The sequence below is a fragment of the Magallana gigas genome, chromosome 6, assembly GCF_963853765.1.
Source record: "Magallana gigas chromosome 6, xbMagGiga1.1, whole genome shotgun sequence".
Lineage (NCBI taxonomy): Eukaryota > Metazoa > Mollusca > Bivalvia > Ostreida > Ostreidae > Magallana > Magallana gigas.
The window spans coordinates 35530353-35547090 of NC_088858.1; the positions used below are offsets into that span (position 1 = coordinate 35530353).

At 33.2% G+C, this 16738-nt stretch overlaps 2 protein-coding genes across 5 annotated transcripts; one reads left to right on the plus strand and one right to left on the minus strand.

Annotated features, from left to right (window-relative positions):
- Positions 1–3941: 3941 nt before the first annotated feature.
- On the minus strand, positions 3942–11143 carry LOC105322414 (kanadaptin). The gene is made up of 13 exons (XM_066088267.1): positions 10392–11143; positions 9960–10137; positions 8827–8949; positions 8623–8686; positions 8384–8526; positions 7781–7941; positions 7599–7668; positions 6639–6828; positions 6394–6475; positions 5816–6117; positions 4681–4774; positions 4344–4422; positions 3942–4058 (listed from the first exon to the last, which is right to left on the minus strand). Exons 1-13 carry the CDS (start codon positions 11109–11111, stop codon positions 4009–4011), a joined length of 2256 nt encoding a protein of 751 aa, XP_065944339.1. The 5' UTR covers positions 11112–11143; the 3' UTR covers positions 3942–4008.
- A 510-nt stretch (positions 11144–11653) lies between these two features.
- On the plus strand, positions 11654–16165 carry LOC105341132 (kelch-like protein 9). Of its 4 annotated transcripts, none has more exons than XM_011448659.4 (3): positions 11654–11782; positions 12621–12848; positions 13225–16165. In XM_011448659.4, the coding sequence occupies exons 2-3, from the start codon at positions 12650–12652 to the stop codon at positions 14871–14873; spliced, it is 1848 nt and encodes a 615-aa protein (XP_011446961.1). In that variant the 5' UTR covers positions 11654–11782; positions 12621–12649; the 3' UTR covers positions 14874–16165. The 4 variants fall into 4 exon arrangements, with proteins under 4 accessions (XP_011446961.1, XP_011446188.1, XP_019929118.1 ...); XM_011447886.4 differs by having other exon boundaries at positions 11659–11817; XM_020073559.3 differs by having other exon boundaries at positions 11675–11817; positions 12618–12848.
- Positions 16166–16738: the final 573 nt, after the last annotated feature.

Sequence of the window (16738 nt, forward strand, 5' to 3'; positions counted from 1 at the left end):
CCAAGTTTTGTCTGTCTGTTTGGGCCATCTAAAAGACTTTTCCCCACCTATCAAAAAATGTGATATGATATCCCTGGTCTTATTTGATAATTTTTTGAACATACAGTGTACTATAAACCTTCATACATGGTGGCAACATGCGCGCATCTACTTGATCTACTTGATACTTTCATTCACCTATTATCACTAACAATATATTTGTTCCAGTGCTTGCTTTCTGTAAAACTATTGGTAGGGGTGTCACTCTCACTGCCTTGACAAGGAACAGAGCTCATACAACAAGTTACACACTCTTTGCAAGCCACATGGTACCAAATTGACGTTTTTGAAACATGCGTCCCCGTAAAATGATCTGCACGGCTATTACAACTCACAACCCCCCCTCCCCCCACCACATGTGAAATAACAGCATAATAACCTCTTTTTTGCGATAGTTTTCTCTAACCTTTGGTCTTTTTTGTTCCCAGGATTTCTTTTAAAGCTTTGCATATTTCATTCTAGTAATTATATAAAATTAAAACAGTAGTTATGTATGTTCGTGAATTACGTTACACTGTTGTAAATTACGTTACACTCTAATACAGACTTATTCCTGATTTAAACACCCAGCGAACCAATGTTTTATATTTATGATATCAAAGTTTAACCTTTATTCTTCATTCTCAATATAAAATTCCAATAACATCATTAAAAATCAAAAAGTTTTCCTCAGTCACAAATAAGCATAATCACACTTCTGGCGATTGTGTACACTACTGCAGTAGTCAAAATGGTTCCCGCATGTAAACTTTCTTTCTACAAGTGCGTGTATGTTAAGCGGTGTCAGTGAAAAAAGATTCATGGTGATTTTGGCCCCAGTTAGGATTATTTTACAATATCAAGTAAATTGATCATAACGTAATTCACTGTAACGTAGTTCACAGTCTTGGCTTTTAATTAGAATATGAAATAAAACTGCGGCAGTTAGAAGCATTGTGTATGTGGTGATTATGATAGGCAGCGGTGTGTTCATCAGTCAGGATAGTTGAAGTTTGTAGCATTCAGGCACTGTGTGCAAGGTTGCGTAACGTAATTCACAATTTAATGTAAAAATGGAAAGTTTTCAAAATTAGTGATTCTTTTTTTTAAAAATGGTATCTTTTGTTAGTGAATCATAATTTTTTTTCCATATATCTTTGTAACATTGTGATCAGTTTTATCAATTTAACCTCACGGTAAATGCCTATTACAATTTCATCATTGATGCAAGAAAATCGTAACGTTATTCACAGCATTAAATGGGACACTCAAATTTTGGATTGTAATTTTTTTCTTAGGCCAATAGTGAGAAAATTTTAGACAAAAAATGTAAAGTCTATCCCTTGATCATTATAATATACATCACTTTGCTTCCTATATTGGTGTTTTTAGATTATTTTTTGTAACTAAACACGACCACTCTCGTTTGTGACATCCGGTTTTGATCAAATTTGGCTCATAAATTCTTTATTTTAGTACAGTAAATGGGATTAATACATCGTAATATCTTAATTCATAAGTCAGGCATACCTAGATATTAGATTTTATCCCCTTAACAACTAAAGATGGAGAATTTTGTTTTCAAAAATAGCTTGTGACAACGAAAACTGGTTTTGGGGCACTTTAACTGACTTTGGATGACTGGTAATTATGGTAATGTTTTGGGAGTTTATTAAATTTAACAAGCTCATCAAAGAAAATCATAGTCCTGTGGGATCAATTTTCTGATATGGAGTTCAATTGTGCCATAGGAGAAAGTGAGGAAAATTTGAAACAACTAATTGCATCTGTCAAGACTCTTATTAGAAAGATATTGAAAGTTTTATCAACAGAAGAGCATTGCTTGGCTACCGGTATTTCTATTCACTGCAAAGGGAGGGGTTATTGTCATTTTGTTGGTTTTTCTTTAAATCAATTAAATTAAAAAAATATATCATCAAATACATACATTTGTAAATGTATTACTGTTATAGATATGTATTTACAGTGAAATTCTGACAATTTTGATTTTAATTTTTCTTTGTTAACTTTTTTTTTTTTTTTACAATTCTAGAATTTTTTTTTGTATGTGTTCCAAACCTTAATTATTATTCAATTCAATTATTTGTCCCATTTGAAATTAGCCTAGCGGGGGTATTAGTCCCATTAGGACAGTTCTAGTTTTATTTTATATTCATTCATTTTCTGATTTACCGCGGTAAGTATCGATATTTGCCTCAAAGAATTAAACTTATTAACAATTTCATGTGTACGAATCCTAAATTGTGCAATGCTTCTGTTTGAACAATTGAAATTAAAGACGATGGGGGAATAAGATGGCGCAAATGCCCATATGGTTTAGTAGTGAAATAAAATTTTGCATTCATTTTTTCCCAATTAAATCTATTAAAATATATTATAATACAATTTTGCAAAAGCACAATTTTTAACTATATTCAGTTTTTATTAATACATTTAATAAAAGATAAAAAAATTTTTGGTGGTATCGAATCCATAACATAAAAACCTTATTTTTTTTATATATAAGGTAAGCTTATGTCCAGTACCCTAACCACTGAACCATTTCGGACACAACAAAGTATGCTGTTCAAACGTTATTGGCGACTATGACCACGAATTTACGGACTTGTATTATTTTTTCAAAACTTTCAACTGTTGGGATACAAAATTATATTTTTAATGTATAGTGGGTCATCTCTCCACATGTTTGTTGATTGAAATCCGTTTGTTTTCCAATAGACCTTTAATATTTAGACTGAGAAAAATATGGAACACAGACCCACTCTATAAAAGAAAATGCCTTGGAGTTCTAAAAAATGACAGTATTTGCAGGTATTGATATATATACGCCTGTTTGAGTCAACATATTCCAAGTATTGAACCTATTTATAGGCTAAAAATCAATGATATGTTAGATATATATTGTTTTAAATAATTTTTGTTAATAAAAATCAGATTTATTTATATTTTAATTTTTTCAGTAGCTTGTTCGACCATGTATGGGCATTTTACACGCCTTATCCACCCATCTTCTTTAAATTGATGAAGGCAATTAGTTTTTTAAAATCTTATTTGATACTCTGTATCAATGTATGTTTTTTAAAAGTGGCTGAAAAAACATGTACATATATATTTTGAACAAAATCATTCAATGAGCAAAAAAAAAAATTATTTGAGAAATGCATGGTTTATTTAAGCATTGAATGCATATTTTTGCATGTTGCCGGTCCTGTAACACCAAGCGGTGCAGACAAATTGAATACTGCATGTTAGTTCCAAACGTAGAATTCACATCATTTCTACATAAAAGCAGCTAACTTTCCTTTAAAATTAAGGCATTCAGTATAATAAAATAAATAAATAGTGCCTGTTTGAAAGCGGAACTGTGGAATTTGACACCCTTCAAAAACCATTGTTAGCCTCTGCTTTGCGCTGTTTGACAATGGTTTTTTCTGGGTGTCAATTTCAACTGTTGCCCTTCCAATATTGGGAATTTTATGAAAATTAGTTTAAAGGATAAAGTGGCCAATGATTCTATCAGTAAATACAATATCTTATTAGAAATTGCACTGTAATGAACATATAATTTTGTGGATCAACTCCACGAAATGCCTATAAATTGGTATTCAATAATGAAACCACAGTATTAAGTCTTTCAAATTCCTTGGGTATTGTTTAGCTCATCATCGCTAGCCAAGCGTTTCTTGATCCGCACCGCTTCTCACATCTTTGCTTGCCAAGGGTTTCTATCTTTCTGATTTGCACTGCTTCTCGCAGAAGGAGAAGCAGTGTGGATCAGAAACCCTCGACTAGGGAAGATGTGTTTAACTGTACATTGCATTGGTTGATATCAATATAAAAGTATAGTACCATTTATATAAACAATGCACTGATATGGAATATATAACAAAAGGTACATGTAATATGTTTAGATGATTTATGTATAAATGCATTGCATGTGAACATAAAAGACGGCTGGTATATGTACGTCTAGTAACCAAACTTCTTATTCAAATGGGTCTTCCCATCTCCTGACTGGTCTACAACAATTAAAAAAGTGAATGTTACGTAAATGTACCAATAATTGTTATATTTAATTACCAAAACATTAAAAGCATGATACATGTACAGTCATTTTAAAAACAAAGGTTAACTGAAATGTTCCTGTTAAAAAAAAAGGCACATCATGTTTCCAGTATTTCATAATTTAACAAAAAAAACCCAATAATTATTAGGTAGTTGTAGATTAAACTTAATGTACATGTAAGAAGACTTGGGAAACCATTTGAATTTTTGATGGATAGAGAGTGGATGAAAGATCTTACTGCCTGGAGGGACCCACACAGCATAGTCTGGATCTTCTGATTGGTAATTTGGTCCTAGTTTTATCTCTGACTTCTTGACCTGTAATGAAAATTTTAAGATATTGAAATCAAGCACTTATATTACATGATAAGAATTATCGGTACATGTACTTATAACAAATTGTAATGTGAACCAGGACTGTGTTTTTCTATTTTTAAAAGAAGCATATCTGAGGTAAAGCATTCTGAAAGATGGTTGACACTTCACAATAAAGAAGCGAGAAAACTTGGCATGTTTTCATGAAAAATATAAAAGCAAATCAAAGGCAATAGTAAATCTATGCATGTACATGCATACCTTTGGACGTTGATTTTTCTTCTTCTGTTTTTGTGAACTATCATTTTCCCCAGTAGAACCTTCCTGTAAGTTACTTCCTCTTAACTCTTTTCCCCTTAGAGGTTTCTATCCTTTAACCCTTAATGACGCGTTTTGACGACCCTGGCCATATCCTTAATGACGACTTTTGACGCACCCTATATACAGCTCTTAATTAGACCCCTCAACACCTGTTGTTTATTATAAACAATACTGGTATACACCTGGCCATGTATACGGATGGTTGTTCACTCATTCTAAATAAAGATATCACGTGATTTACCTGTGTATGGTGGCGTGATGCATTACTACAATAAACAAAGATGGCGGACTACGATGCGGACATCGCACATGTTTTCACTTTTTGTTTATAATCAAGTTTAGGGGCAGAATTTTCTAGATTTATTGGTAGTGAGATTGAATGATGAAAGCCAGATGTCAAATTCATGCAAAATTTTGTGGAAAAATCTGTGTAGTTACAGAAAACGGAACACAAGGTGTGCATTACCTGCAACCCCTAAATACACGAATATACCGGTAAATTTGTATTTTTTCAAAAAGTCAACACACTTATTTTGTTAACATGCTAGATTTATCAAATTCTCTTACACCATTTATTGAAAAAAATTCGTAAATATAAGTCTGAAAACGATAGACTTAAATTGAAAAGTCAGCCACAGGTACATTTAATTATTCACTATCAAAAAACGAATTCCATGATGATAATGGAATCTTTGTATAAAAATTATTAAATAATTATTTGTAATACATACAGTTTTAAATATGTTTATCAAGTATCTGTTGTGAAATTATTCTTAATAAAGCTTTAATGTAGAACACTCAGTTTTATTTTCATATACCTGTCAGCACCTGTATTGCTTTATTAGTGACTTAAATAATTTTTTTTTCAATGAATATTAAAACTTTAATTTATTACAAATCCATTGATATATAATTTTCTATGTGTTTGATTTGCTAAGACCTGTAATAAGTCTATTCAAAAACACACACCAGCTGTTTTCACTTCATCTGAAAACAGTCTAAGGGTAGCCCAGGGTAGTGTGTTAAGGATATGGCCTATGCGTCAAAAGGTGGCATTAAGGGGTAAAGAGTTAACTCAGGAGGAAATGCAGGGCCTTTCACCACAGGAACATTTTTGTCCACTGATTTAGAAGTCTGTTTTACACTATTGTCTTTCTCAGTCACATGTTCACCCTGAGGAGACACTAAAGCAGTGTTCTTAACACTATTAGTCTCATTTTGTTCCTCTGACACAGTCTTGTTCTCAGACACAGTATTCTCCCCTGGAGCACCTGTTGAGGAGGAGCGACTTATTTCTGAGATCTCCATTGGTGTGTCCTCATCTTCCTCCTCCTCCACTATGTTGCCTTCACTCTCAGGTGGTTTTTGAGAAGGAGACTAGAAAACACACACACACAGTGGTACATGTATGTACATGTAAATTACGGACAAATACATAATGGAACATATTTCTAAACCAAAAAAAATAATCTATTTTATGATCTATCTACAGTTTGTATTCCATGGTTGTATGTACATGTAAGTCACTCACTTTACATTTATGAATGCTCACTTGTACTTGCCAGTACATCTATTTTAAATAAACATTGTACTTTGGCATTTATGAAGATAAATGAAGAAAAGATTAATACAAACAAATAATACAATTATTACCGTAGGCTTTGTATTTCCAACTGGTTTTCTAAGTCTACTAAATGTAAGTGAAGCTTTGTCCGTCTTGGCTTTCTCTGTAGAACTAGAAAAAATAAATATTCCAAAATTAATCCTGACCACTCAAATCTTAAGTTCATACACTGTACATCAACTTATGATTCAACCGTAATTTTTCTGACTTACATGTATTACATTTACATGAACAATAAAGTTGGCAAATCAAGTAGATGTATGAAATTTTGAACCTTTTGAGGTCTGGTAAGGCTGCTGGCTTGGCCACATTGACCATTCTCTGGAGTTTCTGTTCCTCCTTTTTCAGTTCCAAAAGCTGTCTCTTCAGCTTCATCTTTGTTTTGGTGTCCATGACTCCTGACTTAATGGCCGACATGTAGGCGTCCAGGGCATCCATTCCATCCTCCTGCATGGCTTCTGTCTCTGTTCAAAGCAATAATAAATAATACTAGATTGATTTCTGGTACTCTCTGTTTTAATGTCATACATGTATATCAAATATCATATATATTTTTTTTATCATTTTCAAAAAAATATATTTCTTTTTAGTTTTGAAATTATTGATTTTATTTTTAAGAATGATGAATGTTAAGGTAAATATTTGTAGATACATTGTGTATTTATAAAACTGTCTTTTAAAAATTACAAACAAGGAAGAAATGAAAAACCTCATTTAAAAAAATTACATTAATAAATTATAAAATCAAATGTAGACTGATGTCTGCACAAATGAACCATCAGTCAAGTATACATATCAGTGATTCAGTTGAACTTCGATATCTCAAACACTGATATCTTGAATACAATGGATATGTCAAATTGATTTGTAAATTCCAGCCACTTATTTTCTTAGTATTTCACCCTCAATATCTCGAATACTGGGATATCTCGAAGTTTTTAAACAGTCCCATCTAGTTCAAGATAATGAAGTTTGACTGTATTTAGTTTTGACCAATGCTTCATCTATAATTACAAATATTGCTTGCAAGAAGTATTGTGGAGTAATATTAAAGATAATAAACTACGTACATATTTTGTTAATTTAAAACTGAATAATACCAGTAAGCATATTTCTTTGAATTTTTTTTATGAGTTTCTGTAGTGTACAGTATTTTCTCCAATATTTCAAAGGCACCAAGACATGTTTTGGTTCTAAAACTGATTACATATAATACAATGTACAAATCCAGTACCTTTCTTTGCTTTGGCTATGTTTTCTTCAATTTCCTTGATTTCTTTTTGAATGTTGCTTAATTTTTCCAGCTGTAAGTTTTATAAAATTAATTAATTCAATAGCATTTGATAATTTTACCAATAGAAATCTTTTTTTAAATACATGTATCCCTAAAATATAAATATTAATAATTGATTTTACCAGAGACTCGTAAGTCTCCACTTGGTTGTTAAGTTTTCCTGCTTTCTCCATTCTTTGTTTCCTTTTCTTTTCAATGTCTCCAGTTCTGTCCAGAAATGTATCATCATCACTGTCATAATAATCATCATCCTCCCAGTTCTTTTTCTTTCTCTTCCGACTTTCTGTAGTGAAAAATTCATGGAGTTCTTTAAATGACACTGATGATGCAAAATGGCATGAACATGTACATATATTTACATACATGTATTGAACTGCCCATCCACCTTCACTTTTTACATTCACATTTTATCAATTGACCAACCAATTCATATCCCTGTGAACTTCTTGACATTGCTGTTTATTTCTTTAATGACTATATCTCAGTGGTAAGACATGATATATCAACTGTTCAGGATTGAAGGCTTGTGCCCTTACTCTACCACTCGTAACTTTTTCTATACAATCGCCACTTCTTCATATTTTCAGATTATACAACTCAACTTCCATAACTTTGTAAATACAATTGTAAAATTTCTTTGATTACAAAGTATGAAGAACAGACATTGAACATCTTGAGGAAGACAACAACATTTGAAGCATATCGGGTTGAGGATCGGACCTTACCATGAGTTGCTGCCCTTAGTAGCCCCATTCTATCCAAGAGTCTACAAGCCTCCAAAGCACACTGAATTACAGCTTCTTTCTTCTTCCCTGACACAATTGCTTCTGCCACCATTGCCTCCCCTGTGGGAGAGTCTACAGGTAATCTAAAGAGAAGAAAAATATTTAACCATAAAGAATAAGTCTTGTTTTCATTTTTTTTTTTATCATAGTACAGAAATTTTGAGCAATTGTGGACTTACTCAACAATGCATTTAAATTTTCCATTGCCATTTTCTTGAACATTGTACTCTGGTTCATCATACCCTAAAACAGAAAATACATGATGCTAGCCAAACATTTTTTTTTAACTGATAACATCAGTATGTGTGCTTTTATGATGACCATATACTACTTAAACATTGAAAGTTTCTAATCTATTTGTCATTTTTTTCAGATAGTGATACCTTCTCTTTCAAAAAATCCTTTTAGTGCTTTTTTAGGATCATCTATATACAGCTTTTCATTCTCTGGGTTGTTGATGATGTTTGCAAAAGGGTTTTCACCTTCATCTTCCTCTGCATCATCACCTACAAAATACATATAAAGAATATTTTCACCACTGATTGTATGTTTAGAAAAATTCAGCATATAAAATAGCTGATAGAAAAATGTAACCAGTTCTCAAACTATTTTATTAATAAAATGGAATGTCTGTTTAAAATTTAGAGGGAAGAAATATGAATAGATCTTTAGTTTAAGTATATATGTAAATGCAACAAAAAATACATGTAATTGCATTTGGATTTGCCAATAACCGACTTAATTTATTTTCCAATTGTGGATTGTTTAAATTAGTGTTGTACCTGAATTGAGAAATAAAGTAAAGAACTATATACAATAAGAGTTAAATTTGGCCCCCATAATTCCCGATTTTTTAAGTGTTTCGGGTACAATAAAATGTTAACTAATTTTTTTTAGAAGAGTTGATATAAAATATATTTTTCATCTATTTATTTGATTTATTTGCACTCACTGGCAGTATATGACGTCAGAAGTGACGCCATTTTTATAATTCAATCAAAATCAGCCAAAAATTGACATTTTTCTTTCTATTTACGAATGGGAAATATAGAGCGCATGCTTGAACAAGGAAAATTTTTTTTGTCAGTTATTAGTCTTGGCTAGATACATGTCTGATTAAAATATTTTATTTGTTCAAGAATGCGCTCTATGTTTTCGGAAGGAAAAACTGCTTGAAAACAAGCTGTTTTACGCTAAAAATGCAAAAATGGCGGGAAAAGGTTGTCTTTACAATGTCGTATTTCTAAATTGTGGGCACTTGAACCAAAATGAATATTATGTAAACACATCAAATATATATCTGTACTAAGAAATCAAAGAATGATAGTAAAATGATGATGTTCATTTTAGGGGGCCATTTTAGGCCCTTATCATATATAGTCCATTACTGAAGTTCTTTGCAAAGTTTTTTTTATAAAAAAAATGGGCACTCCAGACGATGATTAGCAGCTGAAAATAGAATGGAAAGGATGAAATGGGAAGGGAGAGTAAGTTAACTTTAAATTCTTGTTTATACCTATTCCCCAGGAACATCCTCTGGCTTCCTCTTTGGCTTTTAATTCCTGGATCTTCCTTTCTTCTTCAGCCTGTTCTGCTTGTCTTAGGAAATCTGCCTCTCTCTTTTGTTTTTCTCTCTGTTGTTTCATCTCCTCTACACTAAGATTTGACTCCTCTTCTCTATCATCCTCTGGTCCCTATGATCAGAATATGTTTTCAATATGAATAAAGGTATGTATTTAGAATGTATTGTAACATTTGTAAATGTATTAGATTCATCTCCTCAAAAATTTATCTTTAGTACCTGTATAAAAAATTATTAGTAGTAATTTGAAAGTTGGATACATGATAAACAGTTACCTAAAAAGAAAATGCCTTCCTTATCCATCAGCTTTTTCATCTACAATTTATTTTTGCCTCTTTAAAATATTTGCAACGGCATGATTCTTACCTGTAAAATATGTAATCTAGAACTCCCACCAAATTTCAGGACATGACCCACTCGAATTCTGTAATATTTTTTAGGGTACACTTTGTTTTTGTTTATCCAGGTACCATGTGTACTGTCTAGATCATACAGATACCATCCCTTTTCTTGCTCTGGGGTGGGAGTCTTGCAGAACTGAACGACAGCATGGTGTCGAGACAACGACGGGTGTTCCATGGGGACATCACAGCTTGGCAGTCTTCCGAACACAATGAAGGATTTATCTAACTTAACATTGTCAATAATTGTCCCATTTTTCAACACTTCAAATCTATATTCCTCCTCAGCGATGCCACCCCATGAGGGTTCTTTGTAAGGGATGGCAATCCGGGATTGTTGAAGCTGCTCAGCCGGTGATAGTTTACTGAGAGGCTTAGACAAACTGGGTGCAGTGTCTGGAGACTTATGTTCTACTGTATATTTGTTTTCAGTTTCTTCTGTTTTATCAGATGGTTCTGATTTACTGTTCTCTTTTTTCAAAGCATTGTCCGTTGGCGTAGTAATGACGTTTTTATCTTCTGTCCATTTAGGTTTACTAAGAGGTGGTAAAATGGGAGTTTTGAAATTAATGGGAGAATCTTTTTCAGTATTGCTCTTTATTTTTTCGGAACTTGTATCCTTTTCTGGCTTTAAATCACATGTTTTTTCAACCGAAACTTCAACTGCCTGAACTGGGTCTTCCATATTGAATCACTGACGCTTACAACGTTAAGAAAAATAATGACATTTTTTCTTTCCTTGATTGTATCAACACTTTAATTTAAGATAACTAAATGCAAAAAATAAATAAATATATTTATCTATAACGAATAACGACATTAATAAATTTTATTTATGTGGATTAAAAAAAAATGATATAAGTGTCTTTAAAAAGATGATGCTACTAAAAACCCACAAAGGATGTTTTTTTATGCGTATAAAAATCGAAGTAAATCATAATTTATTTTTAATTACGAACAATTCATTCGATCTGATAAATAATCAAGTAATAAACAATTTAAATGATTAGATTACCTTTATAAAACAATAAAATAGATTATTTTGATAAACAATTAATCGCTTTTTAAACTATACTGGCATGCCAGTATATATCTGAAATACGCGTCAATAAAATGTCACAAAACATAAAACACGATATTTAAAGAGTAACACATTGTTATCATTCTTCTATAATCATCAAACCACAATAAAAAGATTTTTGATCCGCACCTCACTTTCACTCTGAAGGGAAGACAACCTCAGTTTTTCCCAATTTTTTGTCGTCACTTCCTGTTTGTCTCGGAGTAAAGAAATCGTCGATCATCATCGTTAGAATCAATGACAACGAATTCCCAAAATGGTTTCATGACAATTAGGTATTAGTTGGGCGCATTTTTATACAATGACTCAGGTAATTCACATCTTTGAATCCACGAAAGACCCCAATATGTGTATTGTGTTAGATACTATTCGATATTAAGAAATGCAAAGCCAATGGGCCTCATGGCTCGCTTGCTGTGAGAAAAAGCTCATCCCCTAAATTGTAAATCAGTTATGTCTAAGCTCTATGATTTTGGCATTTGATGATCAAGAAATCGTTAAAATTGCAATATTTAAAAAGCTTATTTTGCCTGTTTTTATATAAAGGTATTGCGTCAATGCTGAAAATAGTTTTAATCTGAAGAATGACTCATTTCTCTTCATCTTTCATGCTTTGCATTTCTGAAATACACAATTCATTTTCTTTTTCAATGTGAATATGTTACTAATGTTTAATTGCAAAAATTGGATCATCTGCATTAGGACTCGAAGCCAGCTTATAACCTCCTTAACAAATGGAGTACATAATATACAATATACATAAAAACAGAGGGCAACAATCCATTCAATAATATATGGATAGTGGGTGAAGCAATCCACTCTACATTTACTGAAAACATTATATAGTATTAATGATATATATCTTAAAATGATGATAAATAGAATTACATAGGTTATATGTAATCATCATCAGAACCCACATCATTTCTATTCTTTTAATACACTGCTTTCAAGGATAGTAATGTAGCAGATAAAACAGAAGCATGATTCCCATTATGATGTGTAATTACTAATAGGCTCTGTAGCTCAAGTTGAACTCCAGTATAAATGATATACCAGTCTAAGTTACAAAAATTGGCATTGTAGTACAAAATAAACTTCTTTTTTGAGCAGTGACAGTCAAGAAGAGGAGGTTATGGCCAATGCCTGTAAGCCAGGTCCAGCATTCCAATGCTAAGAGGATAAGGTTGGAGGACAGGATGGCAGAGGACAACCAAGAAAGTCCTGCCAATGGGGTGTACCGGGTCGAGGAACGCCCGGAACATGGCATGAAGATCCTACAGGGGCTTAACAAACTGAAGAATGATAAGATCCTCTGTGATGTGACCCTCATTGCAGAAGGTGAAACAAATTAATGAGAAGTATAGAAAGAATTTAATAAAAGAAAAAAAACCATTTTTGATTTATTTCCTTGATTACCATCTTCCTTAGCCAAGGGCTTACGATCCGCTCTTCTGTTCCTCTTGTAGAGGAGAAGAGCGGATTGTAAACCCTTGGCTAGCGAAGATGCTTGATTACATACATTGGTTATATATGGTGTGATTGTTTATCTTAATGTAAACTTTAAAATGAAGTAGCCTATTGTCATATTTTTTATAGATCTAAGTAAATTGGCATACATTATTATTAAAAATCTTGTATGGACTGAAAGATACCTCTGTTGTAGATACCAATGTTCAACTGCATTTTAGGTAATAGAATTATTGGATTGTTGTAGGTCATCGATTTGAGGCTCATCGAGTAATCCTAGTGTCCTGCTCTGATTATTTCCGATCCATGTTTACAAGTGGCATGAGGGAGAGCAACCAGCGAGAGATTGAGCTCAAGGGAATCACCTGCAAGGGACTGGAGAAAACACTGGAAATCATATACACCTCTACCACTACTCTGGAGGGGGATGACATCTTTGATGTAATTGCTGCAGCAACTCACCTTCAAGTCACGCCCGTTATTGAATTCTGCGAGAGAAATTTTTTAAGCGGAATGAATGTTAATAATTTCTATGATTTCATCAACACGGCCAAATTGTACAGTATGACAAATGCTCTAAAACAGATCGATGTTTTCATTGCGAGAAACCTGCGGGAGATCTCCAAAGAAGGAACACTGCATCTTTTAACCTATGACCAGATGGTGAACTGTCTTCACAGCGACAGACTTTGCCTGAAGGAGATAGAAATATTCCATATAACATGGGAGTGGTATAGACTCAATAGCACTCAGGATGAGCAGGCCAACCGTTTAATGAGTCTCATCAGATTCCCATTAATTAATCCCACTGACCTTGTACAGCATGTACAGGCAGTGGAAAAGATGATGGAAAAACCTGAACTAAGGCAAATGGTGCTAGCTGCACTGAACTACCATGTTGTGCCCCATTCCCAGCCTCTTGATAACTCCATTAATACACAGCTCCGATGCTTCATGGAGAGACTTGCTAGTGTTGGAGGGAGAGAAATTCACCCAAATCCCTGCCTACATGATGAAATATTTGTATTTGATTCCAAAATCACTTCAAACAGTCTTTTGAACAGATCAGAAATTGCTTCCTTGCCCAGTGCATTAAGCCACATGCAGGTTGTCGTGTACAATAACTTTCTTTATGTACTTGGTGGGTGCACCACCCAGTGTGCGCATGGTGAATCTGCTGTGAATTCAGTCATGCGATATGATCCCAGATTTGATAGCTGGTTCCAAGTGAGCCCCATGTTACATAAAAGAGCATACTTCTTTGCAGGTGCATTGAATAATCGTATATATGCTGTAGGAGGAAAATTCAAAGATGGCAGTTTGGCCACAGCCGAAGCCTACAACCCTGCAGATAACACATGGGAGTTGATAGCTTCCATGCCGATGTCTTACCACGCTCATGCTGGAGCAGTGTATGGAGATCATATATACGTGTCGGGCGGTTATAGTGGTAACCACTTCACTCCAGATATGCAACGGTATGATCCATCCAACAACCAATGGGAAGACATGGCAGCCATGTTGACTCCTCGAGGCTGGCATGTTATGTGTGCTGCTCATGATAAATTGTATGTGTTTGGAGGCTGCAACTTGAATGTGAACCAGCAGGCACAACCTGTTATGCAGTCTGAGTGCTATGATCCAAGCACTGATCAGTGGACAATTATCAACCCTTTATCCATTTCCCACAAGGAGGCCTCTTGTGTTGTGTACAATGACCAGATCTATGTGTTGGGTGGGTACAATGTTCAGACTAAGACAGGGCAAAAGTTGGTCTCTCGTTATGATATTTACACGGGGATTTGGGAGACAGTGGGAGCGCTTCCGAGAAGTCTGACAGGGGTGGGATACTGCACCTTGAAATTGCCCGATTATCTTGGTAGTGATAAAGATTAAACGGTTATCTTTCATCCATTACATGAATTCTATATTACTAGTATCAGACTGTGTGAATTTGTTTTAGTTGAATTAAACAATTGGAGAAGAATGTGATCTTGTACATGTTAATACAAGAATTTGTGGTAGACCTATTTAAGAAATGTTTGTGAAAGAAATGTGAAGCAATTGTGTAAGCTTGTTAAGCAGTCTGTAGAACATTTTTTCACCTTTTCATAATTAATTTTTTTTATTTTGTAATTTTCATGTAGCTTATGATTTGATGTGAATGAATGCAACTACGTTCATATTGAATGCATGCATTAAGTAGTCCATCATGAGCATGATTTTTACATGTATAAAGAACATTTTAGGATTTTTGCATTTTGCATGGATAAAGGTCATAGAAGAGAAAAATTCAATTTCATATATGTTAATGAGTACTTAATTAAGATGCAATTTGCATGTTTTCATGCAAAATACCCGTTGTGCATTTTATGATTCTATGTAATGTGGTACTTCCCTTTTTATATACACAATTTACTGGTACATGTGTACTATGATTTAGGGGGTTTTACTCACACTTTTACGTACTCATCGTACTGTGTTACACCGATGCTTATGCACGTAATTTATAGGTAACACAAAAAAATTTTTTTTTTAAAGAGAATTGATTACAATTTTTCCAAATCAAATCGAGAAGTATATAACATTCTTGAAAGTTGTATTTCGGTGTGGTTTAGTCTCCAAATGTTATTTGTAACTTGTGGAAAAAAAGAATTTCTTATTATAAGATATCAATATAATAGTGCTGTTATAAACTTTATCAGTCACATTCAAATTGGAATCAAAATTACATTTTCTGGAAAACAGATTCTGAAAGTAATCTAGCAATTTTGTCATCTTATGGTCCATAATGGAAATGATAAATTTTAACACTAGAATAAAATAAAAGCCTCAAATCTAACCGCTATTTAGGCCATGGAATCTTTATTGATAGAGTGAATGATTGATCATTTCATAAAATTTATAGATATCATTTATAAAAAAACATGAATTTTATGATTTTACCTAGATATACCTGAGTGTATTTCTTGCAAGTGTAACAGTAGTGGTTTTGTTTTAACCTGAGGAATTTTGCAAGAGTAAAGTAATGTTTTGTTATGGTATGTCTTTTATGATGAGATACTGTGAAACAAATAATGTTGCTATTAGTGTTTGACAGCTAAATGACAAACCATGTGATTTGTTATTTAAGAGATTTTGTTGACATGCATAAATTCAGTCAACTTTCAATAAAGTTTTAAAAAGCTTTCAACAAGTTGTGTTCATCTATCTCTCAGTCATAAACTACATGTATATATATTTCACTTTCTTTGAGAAATGTGCAGTACATGTAGAACATGTATGTATTGGGAAATATCTTTACAAAATAAAACTTTTTAAAATTATCAAAAATGCTGGTAGTTTTTGTATTCTGATCATGCAACTACTGGTATTGCCAAAGAATGTATTAATTCATGGCCTTGATCTTTTGATCTAAACACTAAATTGGGGGGGGGGGGTATTTAGAGGATAATTGTAGGCAGTTCTATTATATTTGTGATGATTTGGAGTGGGAGAATTATGAAAACCTTTGTCATCTGGAAAATAGTAATAACACTATGAATTTCTGACCTTTACCTTTTCACCTCAAAATTTATGATATTTGTTAGGCCTACTTATATTTCTCTTTGCAATAAAGAGTTACAATAAATCAAATTAAATAAAAAAGGTGGGAGTCCAAGTAGCGTAGTGGACAATGCACTCGCTTATCACCTCTGCGATCCCCGCGATCAACAGTGGTTGTATGTAAAAGGATATGGTGGTCGCCCACTTGGACACGT

Coding starts and splice junctions, on each gene's coding strand:
- LOC105341132 (XM_011448659.4), top strand. CDS start 12,650: ATGCCTGTAAGCCAGGTCCAGCATTCCAATGCTAAGAGGATAAGGTTG. Junction 12,849..13,224: donor TGTGACCCTCATTGCAGAAG/GTGAAACAAATT, acceptor GGATTGTTGTAG/GTCATCGATTTGAGGCTCAT.
- LOC105322414 (XM_066088267.1), bottom strand. CDS start 11,111: ATGGAAGACCCAGTTCAGGCAGTTGAAGTTTCGGTTGAAAAAACATGT. Junction 10,138..10,391: donor CTAGATTACATATTTTACAG/GTAAGAATCATG, acceptor TTCTGATCATAG/GGACCAGAGGATGATAGAGA. Junction 4,775..5,815: donor GGCCCTGCATTTCCTCCTGA/GTTAACTCTTTA, acceptor GAAACCTCTAAG/GGGAAAAGAGTTAAGAGGAA.